The 13,223-nt window shown below is 36.1% G+C and overlaps 1 protein-coding gene across 4 annotated transcripts in view; it reads right to left on the bottom strand.

Annotated features, from left to right (window-relative positions):
- Positions 1 to 13,223, bottom strand: part of HERC4 (HECT and RLD domain containing E3 ubiquitin protein ligase 4) — a 36,687-nt gene that overhangs the window by 11,646 nt on the left and 11,818 nt on the right. For all 4 annotated transcript variants that reach the window (XM_009290527.2, XM_009290524.2, XM_009290525.2 and 1 more), the window contains exons 7-15: positions 10,906 to 11,036; positions 9,714 to 9,874; positions 9,248 to 9,324; positions 7,054 to 7,178; positions 6,453 to 6,512; positions 5,812 to 5,923; positions 5,280 to 5,469; positions 3,994 to 4,166; positions 1,894 to 2,010 (exon numbers count right to left, since the gene is read on the bottom strand). In XM_009290527.2, the coding sequence (XP_009288802.1) occupies positions 1,894 to 2,010; positions 3,994 to 4,166; positions 5,280 to 5,469; positions 5,812 to 5,923; positions 6,453 to 6,512; positions 7,054 to 7,178; positions 9,248 to 9,324; positions 9,714 to 9,874; positions 10,906 to 11,036 (1,146 nt within the window). The remainder of the gene's footprint in view (positions 1 to 1,893; positions 2,011 to 3,993; positions 4,167 to 5,279; positions 5,470 to 5,811; positions 5,924 to 6,452; positions 6,513 to 7,053; positions 7,179 to 9,247; positions 9,325 to 9,713; positions 9,875 to 10,905; positions 11,037 to 13,223) is intronic.

The raw sequence follows: 13,223 nt of genomic DNA on the forward strand, positions 1-13,223 counted from the left end.
GCTCACAAAGTGATGGCCAGAATACTTTGCTTTCTATCTCCACCCCTAATTCCTACAGGAAACATCAGATTTGAGTACCCCGTTGGTCACAGACAGATTTATGCAATTTTGTACTCCTACTGTATCTATCATTATTAATTCCTAATTCAAAGGGTTTTTCTCAACTCCTTTAAGCTGTATTCTCAAGAACACCTCTTCAAATCAATAGTTGGTTATTTAGTACCTTCAGTTTTTCCCCACTCATTTTTCTGTTGTTGAAACAATAGAAGTTTTTTCTTCTGAGTTTCTCTCTGAGAATACTCTGTATACTTCTGAGATTCTCTTTTCTTCTGTATTTTCCCCTCCATGTTTTAATTAAGGAACTGAGCAAACAGTTTTGCCTCAAGTTCAGACAATAAAAATTACACTAGCAAAAGAAATTTTGATTTATTATTACTGGTTCAATAGGCAAGTAGGGCTTCTTATTTTAAAAGCAAGAACACAAGAAACTAGTGGACATGAAGGCAGGAAAAGGCCATCAAAACCATTTATGAAGGAGATCTGACTAAGGCCATGGAATTTCTTTCAGTCCTATAATAAATCAAAATAACTTTTTCTGCTGAACTTGAAACTGCACAAATGCATGACAAAATAATGATGACTAAAGGGAAACTCGGTATCTAGTATTTTCACAGTAATGTCAAACTACTGCTCAATCTTCCAAATTAATTAACAAATGGAGCTTAAGACTTTCATTACAAAGCAATTTTCCAGCTCTCATTTTCCCATATTCAGCATTTTCTTCTCTGATCACGACATAGGTAATTTGGGTTTGTTTACATCCACTTACAGCAAAGTTGCAAAGGTCATAATCTTTTAAATTCCATCACTTCTGTACCCTTCGCTGGCATACCCTTCTCTGTTCCAAATACACAACCTGTCTCTAATTCCAAGGTCCTGCAATGCTTATCCCTAGCTTTTACATCTCATTTAGTATACCACCCCTCTTAGCTACCAACACCAGCCTACATCACACACTGATTATTTTTTCAGACAAGCTTGGCTGAAACAAATGTCTGTCGTGACTGCCAATACTGACTCATTATTTCTTTACGCTCGCTCCCCAGTCTCCCTGCTGTTGTTATTTTACATTGCAATTTTAATTCTTTGGTAGACAGCATCACTTGCTTTGTATTCCTAAAATACAGCAAAAGTAGGTCTCCCACATTCAGGACCTTCCAGGTACCACTGCAAAAAAATTAAATTTAGGTGGCTAGAGAAAGCATATTAACTTAACTCAATATTCTTTCAAAGCGTAAGTCAAAGAACTGTGCAGCAAAATCCTATCAACCCACTAATTCTCTGCACAGTCATTAATTTACTCCCACTTACCACTCTTCTGTTTACAGATCCAGGAATTAATTATCTCAGTTCTTGTTGCTATACTCAAAGTAGAAAACTATGTTAGTTATCTGTCCCCTGTAACTCCCTATTATGCTTTTAGACTTAGTTTTCCAAGACAGTTTCGGCTTTCTCATTGACTATCTTATATAGCAATTCAGGTTATTCTGGATGTTTTCCTATCATGAGTTATCAGTTTCCTAACTTTTTTGACATGGTAAGTCTCAAGTGACAGCATTCTAAACCAATTTTTAATTGATGGATTAAAGTGTTGAATAGTGCCAGTCCTAAGAACGATACCCTACAAGAAGTACACCTACTTAACAAGTTTTCCTCAGCTAGTACCTGACATAAGAGGAGTCTGTTCAGCATCAGTGACCTGTGAAGATATTTTTATGAAAAGAAAGTGCCCATATTTAGAGAATCTACAGGCTTCTACAGGGACAAAACCAAAACATGGGGGGCGGAAAAAAAAAAGCACAAAAAAAACAAATAAAAACCAACACAACTTACCATCCCAAATACCTGCTGCTGGACCCAGTTGACATAGTCATTTCTGATATCTATCAAATCTTGTATCTCATGAATGTAAAATCTGTCATACTGTACAACTTGCCCTCTTTCATTTACCTAAAGAAGTGCAATTTATTTATTAGCACTTTGTATAACAGTTTTCAAAAGGACATTTTTCATGTTTTTCAAGCATTTGATGTCAGCCACAGATACCCAGCTACTAAAAAAAATTCTAGAAAAACAACAGTGCCTACAAGAATGCAAAATACAATGTTAAAGACATGGATACATGGATTATTCAGAATCCCATCAAAGACACAAAGAAAAATAAGATTAACTGAGCATACAGTATCGCACAATACAGTGCTGCCACATTATCATAGAATCATAGAATCATTGAGGTTGGAAAAGACCTATAAGATCATCGAGTCCACTGAAACATCACACGATCTCACAGGAACAGTGATGAATATACATATTCATGTATACAATGGAATAAATACTTGTTCCTGTATTTACACAAGTTTAAGAACTATGATTCAAGAACTCTATTCTTACTTACAGTATGAATACTATCTCTATTACCCATGACCAGAGGAACAGTTTCTATTTAAAAACATTAAGCTTAGAAAAAGAGAGAGACATGGAAAAATAACTTTATATAAAGGCTTGTCTCTACAGTATAATTTTAATCCAGAAGCATCCACACTTTCCTAACACACACTTCTTTTCCCAAGGACTCTTAAGCATCATTAACTGCCAAAACAGCAAGATCCCCAATTCTGTCTTTATAACCAGATAATCTAAGCCTACTTTTCTTAACCATCTCCCCCACCATCCCCACCCCCCTCAAACCACTAGATACTAAAACTTAAATACCCCAGATATGTCGCCCCATTTTTTCCTCTTACTTTAGTCCATACCAGCTAATTATTAAGACTGTACCAATATAAATAGCCGGGCGGCAGGGTAGGTACAAATTTAACTATTTCTACAATGTAGTTACGTATCAGTCAAAGCTGGGTTTAGAAAAAAAAAAAAAAAAAAAGGAACCAGAATACCTAGTTTTAAACAAGCATATTACCCACGAGGCTTTAAGATTTTAAGATCAACTTCAGCTGTTAAGATTTACAGCTACTGCAAGCCTGAGCAGTGGCAGAAATTCTAAAGGCAGCAAAATAATCATTTATTATACACCAACAGCTTTCCATAGGGGAATCTGTAATGACGTCCTGCACTTCTAACACAAGACAGTTACTAATCAGTCTTACTCTCAGCCTTAATTTGATGGTCTCCATAAAGAATAAAGAAAAGCTGAGCAAACCATAGCATACAAATTCCAACTTCCAAGGCAGAAATCTCTTCCATTCTTTCTGACAGCTTGGGGAGGAGGGCTGATACGTATAGCACACAAAGGTCCAATTTAGGCACCTATGCCCATTTTGCTAGATTGTACAAATACAGTACTTGACCAGCACCTTAAGGAGTGCCTAAAATGCTCTTTTATAAACACAAAATGCCATAGGACCAGAATAAACTACAGAGGGAAAAAAACAGGGGGTGGGAGGGGAAATCTCAGCAGCAATTAGATCATACACTGTGATGTGCCCAGTCTGGTTACTCCAAATGATTTAGGCTATTTTTGTTCAAAGTTCATAAATTCGTAAGTTTTCATGAATTAAGTTACAATACTAACAAATAGAATAAACAAATCAGAAAATGTATGTTTGTCTTGGTAACACTGCGCAGATCTTTCTTGTTCAAAATACAGCTTGCTCTTATCTTCCATTTGTGGTCTTACTTGCTATCATTTCAAGCTTAAGAGGCAATTCTTTCGAAAGCAACATACCCTCACAGATGCAATTGACAGGGTCAGTCTGCGTTCCCAAGAAAATAGGTAATTCCATCACCATGTCAGATTGGAATGCAGAATTCCAATGGTTCACAGGTCCAGATGGAACAACTACAGACATCTCTGCAGATGCAAGTCTAAGTATTTAAAACTCTTTAGTAACTTAACTTCTTTTAACAACTACACAGCACACAGATGCTGACAAAAACAAACAGGTAAGTAATTGGTTAAAATTGACGTAAACATACTCTATGCAATATTTCCAGAACTCTGAAAGCCGTGTGTAGAAAATTGGTAAGTATTCTTCTTTCAGAAGCCGGAATGCCAATCTTGCACAACTTCAAGAGGTGGACTACAACATCCTTGTAGAGTTCCACTATCTTGAGGAACAATGGAGGTTCAAGTACAGACCACCAATTTTCTGTCAACAAATGGTAAACACACAAACTTAGTGTTTGTAAACAAATAAACTTGCCACTACAACATTATGTTACACTATCCTTTTAACTAAAAAACATGTTTTACTAGAAAGTATACTTGTCAGTTACCAAAGACTCTCAAAAAAAAAAGTTTAACACAGCAAGAGTGGTGCAGAATTTTAAACAACACACTACTCTCTGAATAAATAATGAAACCTCTATTCAAATGCTCTATTGTTACACAGCAACTCTTTAAATTAAGTCTGTTCATCCAGAGTACACAACAGTATCACGAAGTAACTTTTGACATAAAAACAGATGGCTCAAATCCTGACACGCTGGCTTAAGCAAACAATCCTGAGAGCAATGGAAAGTGAAGCAACACAAAAAGGATCTACAGTTCAAAGAAATAATCAGTTTGCCTTTACAAGCTCTCTACTCTCATCAAAACCTACTGAAAAACACAAGAGATGGTTTACAAGGCAAAAAATAACTGGGGGAAGAATGAAGCACCCTCTCAAAAAGATACCAGTTAAAAAGGAAATATTCTGAAACCTGAACTCTTTATGCTGAATTTCAGGTGACAGGAGTCACAGTAAGAAGGTGTAAGGAAGCAGAATTTAAAAAACAGAGCTATTCTCAGCTGCATATTTGAAGACCACAACTTAGGATCAGTAAGAAAACATGAACCTCTCAGAAGAAACAAAACAGGTGCTGTAGTCAAAATAAAGACGATTTAACATCTGCTCTGCAACACTTCTGTAAATTGCTTAGAGCTTGTTAGCTGTCTGACCACATAATTTTCACTTTGAAGTGCGAAGACACATATCAAATACGCTGAACTACAGAGTTTAATTCCTCCCAAATGGAATCAGTCCAAAAATTACAATACCAGATGAATTCATGTGGATGGCCAGTTAACTCATCCAGAAGCAACAGAATAGGTCTTTTTTTATGCATCAAGCAATGTTAACCCTTAACTTTCTCAGCGGGGAATTCTACAGCACTGTAAATACACAGCAGGTGTTGCTGAGACCGTGTCCTCACTGATGGAATTTCTATACATTTTCATCTGGAGATCCTTAGTTTTAATAGTAAAGAATTCAGTTTCTTACCAAGAACTTTCAGAGGAGCTTTTTCTAGGTTCAGAATAGCTGTTCCAAAAGGAATAGCTAATGTTGTGAAATTGTTTGCATCACTCATCAGTGGGCATTCTGGTAGAGTGAGATACAGCCTCAAAGCTTCAACATCTGGTAAGGAGCTGGTCAATTTGGGAATAAGGTTCTTTTCCAAACTAGCTGCCACCTACAGCACATCATAAAATTCAGTTTATTCTAATGCAATTGTGAATTCAAACAAATACCCATCTAGATAAAAAATAATCTAGAAAACAATCATCAAGAGTTTAAACTAGACTGTTATACATTTAGAAAAAAAGACAGTATATTAAATATTAAAATACAGATACATACAATATGTTGATGTGTTACCTAATTGGCACAACACAATTTTACATATTTGCAGTTAGTATATTATTGAGTAAATGAAAGTTATTAAAAGGGTCATAGCAAGCATAACAATAGTATTTCTGGATAGGTGTAACACAGAAAGATAATCCTAAACATAAGGAAAATATGCAGCACAAACCTGTTGTGATATATGAGCGTGGTCAGGCTGTATAAGTTTGTGAAAAAGTAGTCTAGCAGCATTCATATCAACCCCTGAGAATCTAGTGCTGGTTTTGTAATGATCATCATTGCTGCAGACAAAAAAAAAAAAAAACAGAGAAAAAGACTGAATCCTGTATTCTCAGCAACTCAAGAATTTCTTCCACCTTGAATTTTTAGCCCTACTTACTAAGGAATTAAAACATGAGAGATCACAGTATCAGACCTCCATTTCTTACATGACCTTTGAAGCAACTGAAAAAAAACATCTTCTCTAACTGCAAGACAATCGTGTAAAAACACTAGGATCTAAACCAGCCTATGCAATATATTCCCCTTGTCAATTATATATAAACTGTGGCTGAGAAGTAATGAGATTTGCTGGCTTATATGGTAGCAGCCAGGTGGCACACACTTCCAAAGACTGGCAGAAGACATGCTGCATTTCGGCCAGCTGACAAACCATATGGCAGTAAAGGAGCTAGAAGTTTAAACTGCGGCTATCGGAGTAACAGTAAGATAAGGAAATACTGGGAAGGCATTACAGTTGAAATGAGACACTAGAAAGGCAGCCACCACTAATTCTGTTCACAATACTTGTTTAAAAGCCTGACCACTTACCTCAAAGCCAAAAAGCTCCCATTCAGGCACCCAGCTGAGGAGAATGTTCCATCAATTTCACTGAAATTGTTCATATGAAATAAGTTACATTTATTTTGTTTTCTTTTTACTAATTAGCATTTGCAATAAAAAAAACCTGTATTTAATCCCTAATAAATTACATTGTAAAAAGGATGGAACTCTGACTTTAATATGACTAAACAACACTAGATAAAGCCTCCATTCAAGACTCAATGCTTAAGACAGCTCAATTCAAAGCAAGTCTTGCCATTTGTTTTTGATTTCTTTACATCCTCCTTTATTAAAGTAGAAGCAATAATCTTTGAGTTGTTCTCACATTCCTTTACATGTACTGTTATTTTTCAATGTGCAACTAGATGCTTAATTTAATCTTGTATAGTCATCTAAACTGTGACAGAGATGACACAGACTAAAGGATCTAAACTACTTGACAAGCATGACAATGAACGCACAGCAAAAGCTCTGCGCATAATAAAATCAGTAATTAAAAATAGCTTTGCTATGTATGTACAAAACCCCATTAATGCCCAATTCATAAGTAAAATCATAAAAGACAACTTCTTTCCTCAACATCACTTACTTAGCGATCTCCACGGGAAGTCTTCCAGATGGGAAAGTCAGCAATCTTTGAATAAACGTTTCATTCACAGTCCAGATCTGCTTCAAAAAGTCAGGATACCTAAAATCATCTGGTGGCACCATGTTCTGTATTTTAAAGAAAGCATAAAGAATCAGGCACACAAAATTGTTTTCCAGAAAAATCAATCCTGTGGTTGAGTTCTTTATCTCTTCATTGACTGACAATTTGCCTACCCAGACTATTACTGCGAAATAAGCCCAAGGATAAATTTACTATATTCTAGCAGTTCTGCATTCATTATGAAAGCAGAGCATGCACTAAAAACATCTAGATTAGCGTGTTAATTCACACCACAGCTTACTTCATGGTAAACTCCCTAAACATACAAGTACTTTTCTAGAAGATGAACACTAAACAAGCTTTACACAAGAGTAACAAGCTTCTCTTCTCCCTAGTCACTATGAGCCAGTTAGCTCACTGCCAGGCTCTTGAAAAAGAGCCATTCAATTTTTTGGACAGCTACTCTCCCACCCCACTTCCATCAGACTCCTCTGAGAATGAATCATGTTTCTCTGAACATTTACTGCATCATCAGATGAGCTGCATTTTGATGTGCTGCTTATACCGAATGAATTCCAGTAAGATTTCTAATAGTAAAGAGGAGCAGAACCAAGACCACTGTTTTGAGTAGCAGCATTGGTTCAAAAAGAAATGGCAAATAGCACCAAAGATAAGGTTAAAATAGTAAAAGGAAACATTATCTCTCCCGAGCGTGCAGTCTGACAACATAGCTGACTCAGCATAATGACGACGAGCTGTTGCCAAAAATCAGGATGAGGAAGCCCTCTTGCCGTCTCCCTGGTGTCCAGCGGAAGTGTCATTTAAACCCACAATGAAACAACTTAGGGAACTGAGCTGCCCAAAAACTAAACTTGAGAAAACAGATTTTGGCTGAGACCCCTTAACTGGCAAGGACACACAAGTCCCAGGAATACAATACTCACATAACTTTGAAAGAATTCAATACAAATTACCAAACTAAGGAGTACCAAAAGGGATACTTTTGCAGCATCACAGTTCATCTATTGCTAATACTTTTTGTACAGAACAAGTCACAATAACTGCATTCATGCAGTCTCCAGTTTACCTCAATTAGTCAGTCAGAATCTACTTCAGTGATTAGAAAATTGCACAAGAAAGCTTTTAAGAAGGGAATTTTAATAGAGAAGTTTTGAACCTACATTATCAGTAATTTTTCTAGTCTACACCCGCTAAACAAGCTTCTCTCAAATACAGCAATAGTTACCACAACTCAATCAGAATTAAGAAAGAAAAACCCTAGAAAAATTGTTGATTCTGTAGAACCAGAACAGGCTGTGGGAGCAAGGGGTTGCTGCAAGCCTGACCTGTACTCAGTTTTTCTTGACAACAAACACGTTTCCCGCTAAAATCTGTTTTTCTTCTTGTCCAAATTAGTTTTCAGCCCACATACTCAACTCTTGATGCTTCATCAATCCCTATGGTGTAATACCTGCTGGGCTATATTGGAAATAGTCCCTATACAAATCCCGTCATGTATCTTCATCTTGGTTTTCCCTCCCAATTCGTCCTCTAATAGCATTTCCTTTCCATCATACTCCCACATTGCCATTTTTACCGTAAAGTCCTTCTGGACTTTTTTTTTCCATACTAGAATTTAAACAGATCAATTCTTGTCCTTTTAAAACTTAAGTTTTAAGACTAGCATAAAACTCTATCACATAACAATGTCACCACCTATCATTTTTAGCAAAAAGCTCCATTTGTTTCCTCATCATTGTGGTATGCCAAAATGGCTACAGAGCAGAAGACAGCAAAGCTGCAGTCAGGAGTTACTGAGGAGGGCTGGGCAGGGGTAAAGAGCTCAAATATTCAATCACCTTTTCCTTTATGAAGGGAAAAGAAGTGCATGAATCCATCGCTCAGGAAAAAGCTTATGCCAAAAAGCCTCAAGAGCTTACTGACAGCTAACACTCAATAACTGGATCCAAGTCCTGCAATTGCTAAATTGACTTAGTGTCTTGTGCTTCCACACTGCTCTAATGAACTTTACACTGTAGTCATACACCTTCAATATGAAAATCTTTTAAAATGCATCAGAAAAACCAAAATTTAACTTTGACAAACTTTGGAACCAAAGTACATTTAATGTTACCTGTGGATAAAAGTAGTGTGCAAAACTTTGGTCCCCACCAGAGAAAATTCTCTTTACACAATAACACTCCTCACTGTCTGCAATAGGAATAAAAAACAGGCAACTGAAAATGTGAATTTGAGAAATGTTTGAGACACGGCAATCAACATTCAATTAGATAAAGGTTCCTCTGTTACGTAACCTCGCTGAAGCAGGTCTTTGCAATACAATAGTTAAGACTACCTTTAACTGAGGTAAACACTAACAGCTCTAAGTTTTAGCTCTAGTGCTAACAAAGGACCTATCCCAACAGCACAAGTAAGCATGTATTTCCTACAGCAGAAAGGGACTTTAGGAAACAGAGCACAGTGAAAATGAACTGTTTGGAAGAAAGTGATTATAGTCCGTATTGACTTTAAATCTCAAGATTTGTAAAACACTATAAAGAACAGGAATCCAAGAAGTAAATATGCCAGATGTTGCTTACCTGTGATTATTGGGCATTGAGTACTATAAGGAAGCCAGTTTCCTTTTACTGTGAAGGGACTTTTCCTATTACTGGTTGTTCCTGTACCTAATTGCCCATTACCTCCGAGTCCAAAAGAATAAATTCTTCCAGATGAAGGAACAAACGCAGTAGTGTGCTGCCTAGGGCAAACAAAATTCAGTAACAAAAACCTAAGCATTATAACATGCTCTGTGCAGGCCAGCCTAAGAATTGTGTTAAACAGTATGTTAAATGTCCCGTAGTATCAAACACTCCACTTCTCTATTGGCAAAGCACTGCCACTGGCAATACTCCATTTATACTCCAATAGGGAATATTCAATTTTCATGGAGAAGTTCACGGAACAGAGATGCCAGGTTCTGCCTTGAACTCCTGCTTAGCCACAGTCTGACCTTTGGAGCATATCTCTAGACGTTCAGAAATTTGAAGTTTCTACCAGATTGGCTGCATCTCCTTTCCTCTCCCATCCCCTCAACTCTAGATGCCCTCTCTCCTATCATGAGCCTGGGCAGAATCAGTACTGAATTTCTGTAAACTGTTAAAAAGGAATGGGTCCACTCAGTGTCAACCAAACTGTTAGAAAGATAGGTTTACATTTACATATTCTTTAACCCAAAAAACAAAGCGTGCCCATCTCTTAAAAAATTGTGTTGCCTCCCTCATTTTATCTTCTTAGAATGCAATTCTTTGGATAAGAGCATTTTCACGTGTGCTGGGAATTTTTCCAATTTCTTGGGTGCTATTATAATATACACAATAAAAATCCATTAGGAACTGAAGTGCCGTACAGTATTACGGGTATTTCACAAAACAAGTTATGTTTCCAAATTTTACACTTATCCTCAGTGATGCTCATGTACCTCCCCAAACACACTTGTTCTTTAATAGGAAATGATAAAGGGGCAGCAATATATAACACCTTCACACTGATTATTCACACTTTCAGTTTAGAAAATCAGAGCCTCTCAAATAGTATAGCTTCCTTTAGTTCTTCTATTGAGTGTTTTTAAAATCCCAGTAAGTTCTCTAAATATCTTTTGTTAGAGACCATCTTGTCTTCTTTAACCACAAAGGGTAAGAAAAAAACCACTTCATATTGCAATATATATGAAGTTTTACACAAAACAAGTTAGTTATAAGATTCATAGTGCTAGCAAAGAATAGGCCTTACCTGCCACAAGTGATTTGCGTCACAACGCTTCCCATAAGTTCAAAAACTTTCCTTGGGTTTATCTCGTGGCTGGTAGAGTTATGACCCAACTGACCATAGCCTCCAGCTCCAAATGTAAAAACCCCACCTTCCTAAACAAATAAATTATTTGCATTAAAATGATAGTATATCTCAGAACAAGAAACTTAACAGAAATAGGGGTTTAATACATCTCCTTGTCTGATGATTTTGGAATCATGGGGAAGGGAGAGAAAAATATACATGTACAATAGGGCCCTGAGACACAGAAGGGTCACAAGTTAATTGCGCTTATGAAAATGTGGAAAAGCTATCAAGTATTACCTTATTCGTGTTAAATCGCATTCTTGTAATTTCCATATTATTATACAATAGTCCTGCCATTAACTTATGTCATTAATAGATACTAATCCTCATTTTTCCTCTTTTCCAGTTTTCTTGATGAACTACAACAGTATATAAACTCACACGATTTAAAAAAGTATACTTTGGCTTTTAAATTCTGAATATACATTTTAAAGCAATTAGCAAATAGGAAGCTACCCTCCTCAGGCAGATGATGCAGAGTATGACTGAAATAGTCAGCTTCATTATTTGAAAGCGTAAGAAACCAGAAAATTTCAACATTGTTGTAAGGCAAGTAATTTTTGAAAAGTGTTTTTGACTAATTTAATCAAGAAATTAACCAAAAACTTTAACGAAAGAATGTTAAATCAGAAACATTTTCAGAAATTATACAACTTACCTTACAACAACTTTGAAACTTTTCATTTTCAAATGCTTTGAAATTGTAAAGCTGTTTTTTTTCAATTCTACTCTGCATCAGACTGGACCTCTGCTGGAAAGCATCATTAAAATGGCAGCATCCACTGAGAAAAACCAACAGCCTCATTCACTGAATCAGGATAACAAACAGTGACAGGTTTTTCTGAATTTCAGGATTTGAAGAATGCTCGCACATATGCGTAGTACTCTCTACAAAAGATATACATCAAGACCACTCGTTCTGCAAGGCCTATCATACAAGGAAAAATGTAGCTATACAAATGGGTGACAAGAAACATTTACAGTAGATTCACTATCTTAACTGAGTCCATCAGCTTTAAAGCAAGTTTGAAGTTAACTTCTATACATCAAAAAGGGAAAAACATCTAGAATCCAGGTTACAAATTGCTGTTTTCTTTACATTCTGTATTTCCCTAACTTCACACAATACACCAATAACAATTTCAGGATTGCAAAGTTGTCATATCTTTTTCAGTCAAATCAAAAGAATATTTTAGAACAAAAAGCAATTGTTTGTGAACAGTCTTTTCCTTTCACTGTAGAAAATTAAGTGTGTATAAACAACAGAAGTATGGCCATATTTAGGCAGATCCTATTCTTCAAAACAACTTTTCACTTGTTGCAGTGTAAAAGTTCAAACGAACACATTAAAAAAACCCCATACATTTTCCAAAAGTAAACACAGATCTTTTTTCCTTCAGAAATAAAACATTAAAAATAGTTACTTTCAAAATTCTAATGCCTTCTACAACAATATTCTGAATTCAACAGATTCAGACATGAAAAGGATATTTAGTCACTTGCCCAAATCTTGATCGGCTAGAATTGTTTTCTACTGCTATCAGTAGTAAGCTCAAAATATTCTGTTTACAAATTGATATATTTTATTGAGAGTAATGAACAACAGGAAACGTCAAAATGTTAATACATACTGATTTATACCTAAATGTTGAAGTCTAATCCAACTATCAAAACATAGAAAGAAAAGTACAGGAGTCAATCATTTAAAGTAAGACATGCATGTATTGTTTTACCTACCACAAAATAAAGGTACTTATCATCACTTGATGTTTGAAATACACTCGTTTTAGTGACAAATAGTGTAAGAAAGAGCACTAGCATTATACATTCTATGTTGCTCCTAAAAGTTTAAAAATAAAGACTCAAAATGATGCAATTAGCCAACGGTTACATATAAGGCAATTTGACACATTTCAGCTCTCTATTTTAATCAATTCCTACATCTCTGTACAAACATGCCACACTGACACAGAATACATGCTTTTTTCCCAAATTGGCCTTGAAAGAAATGATCTACTTTTCAGAGAACCTCACACTATAATACTTAATAGTGGATTACGTAAATTTTCAATTTCTTCTATTGGTTTGCCAATAGTATGTAAATAGCTGCTGCACAACAGCAGCCAGAAGAGAGGAGTGAAAACATGTGAGAGAAACAACTCTGCAGACACCAAGGTCAGTGAAGAAGGAGGGGGAGGAGGTGCTCCAGGTAC

This window comes from Aptenodytes forsteri, unplaced genomic scaffold, assembly GCF_000699145.1.
Source record: "Aptenodytes forsteri isolate BGI_AS27 unplaced genomic scaffold, ASM69914v1 Scaffold349, whole genome shotgun sequence".
NCBI classification, from domain to species: Eukaryota; Metazoa; Chordata; class Aves; order Sphenisciformes; family Spheniscidae; genus Aptenodytes; species Aptenodytes forsteri.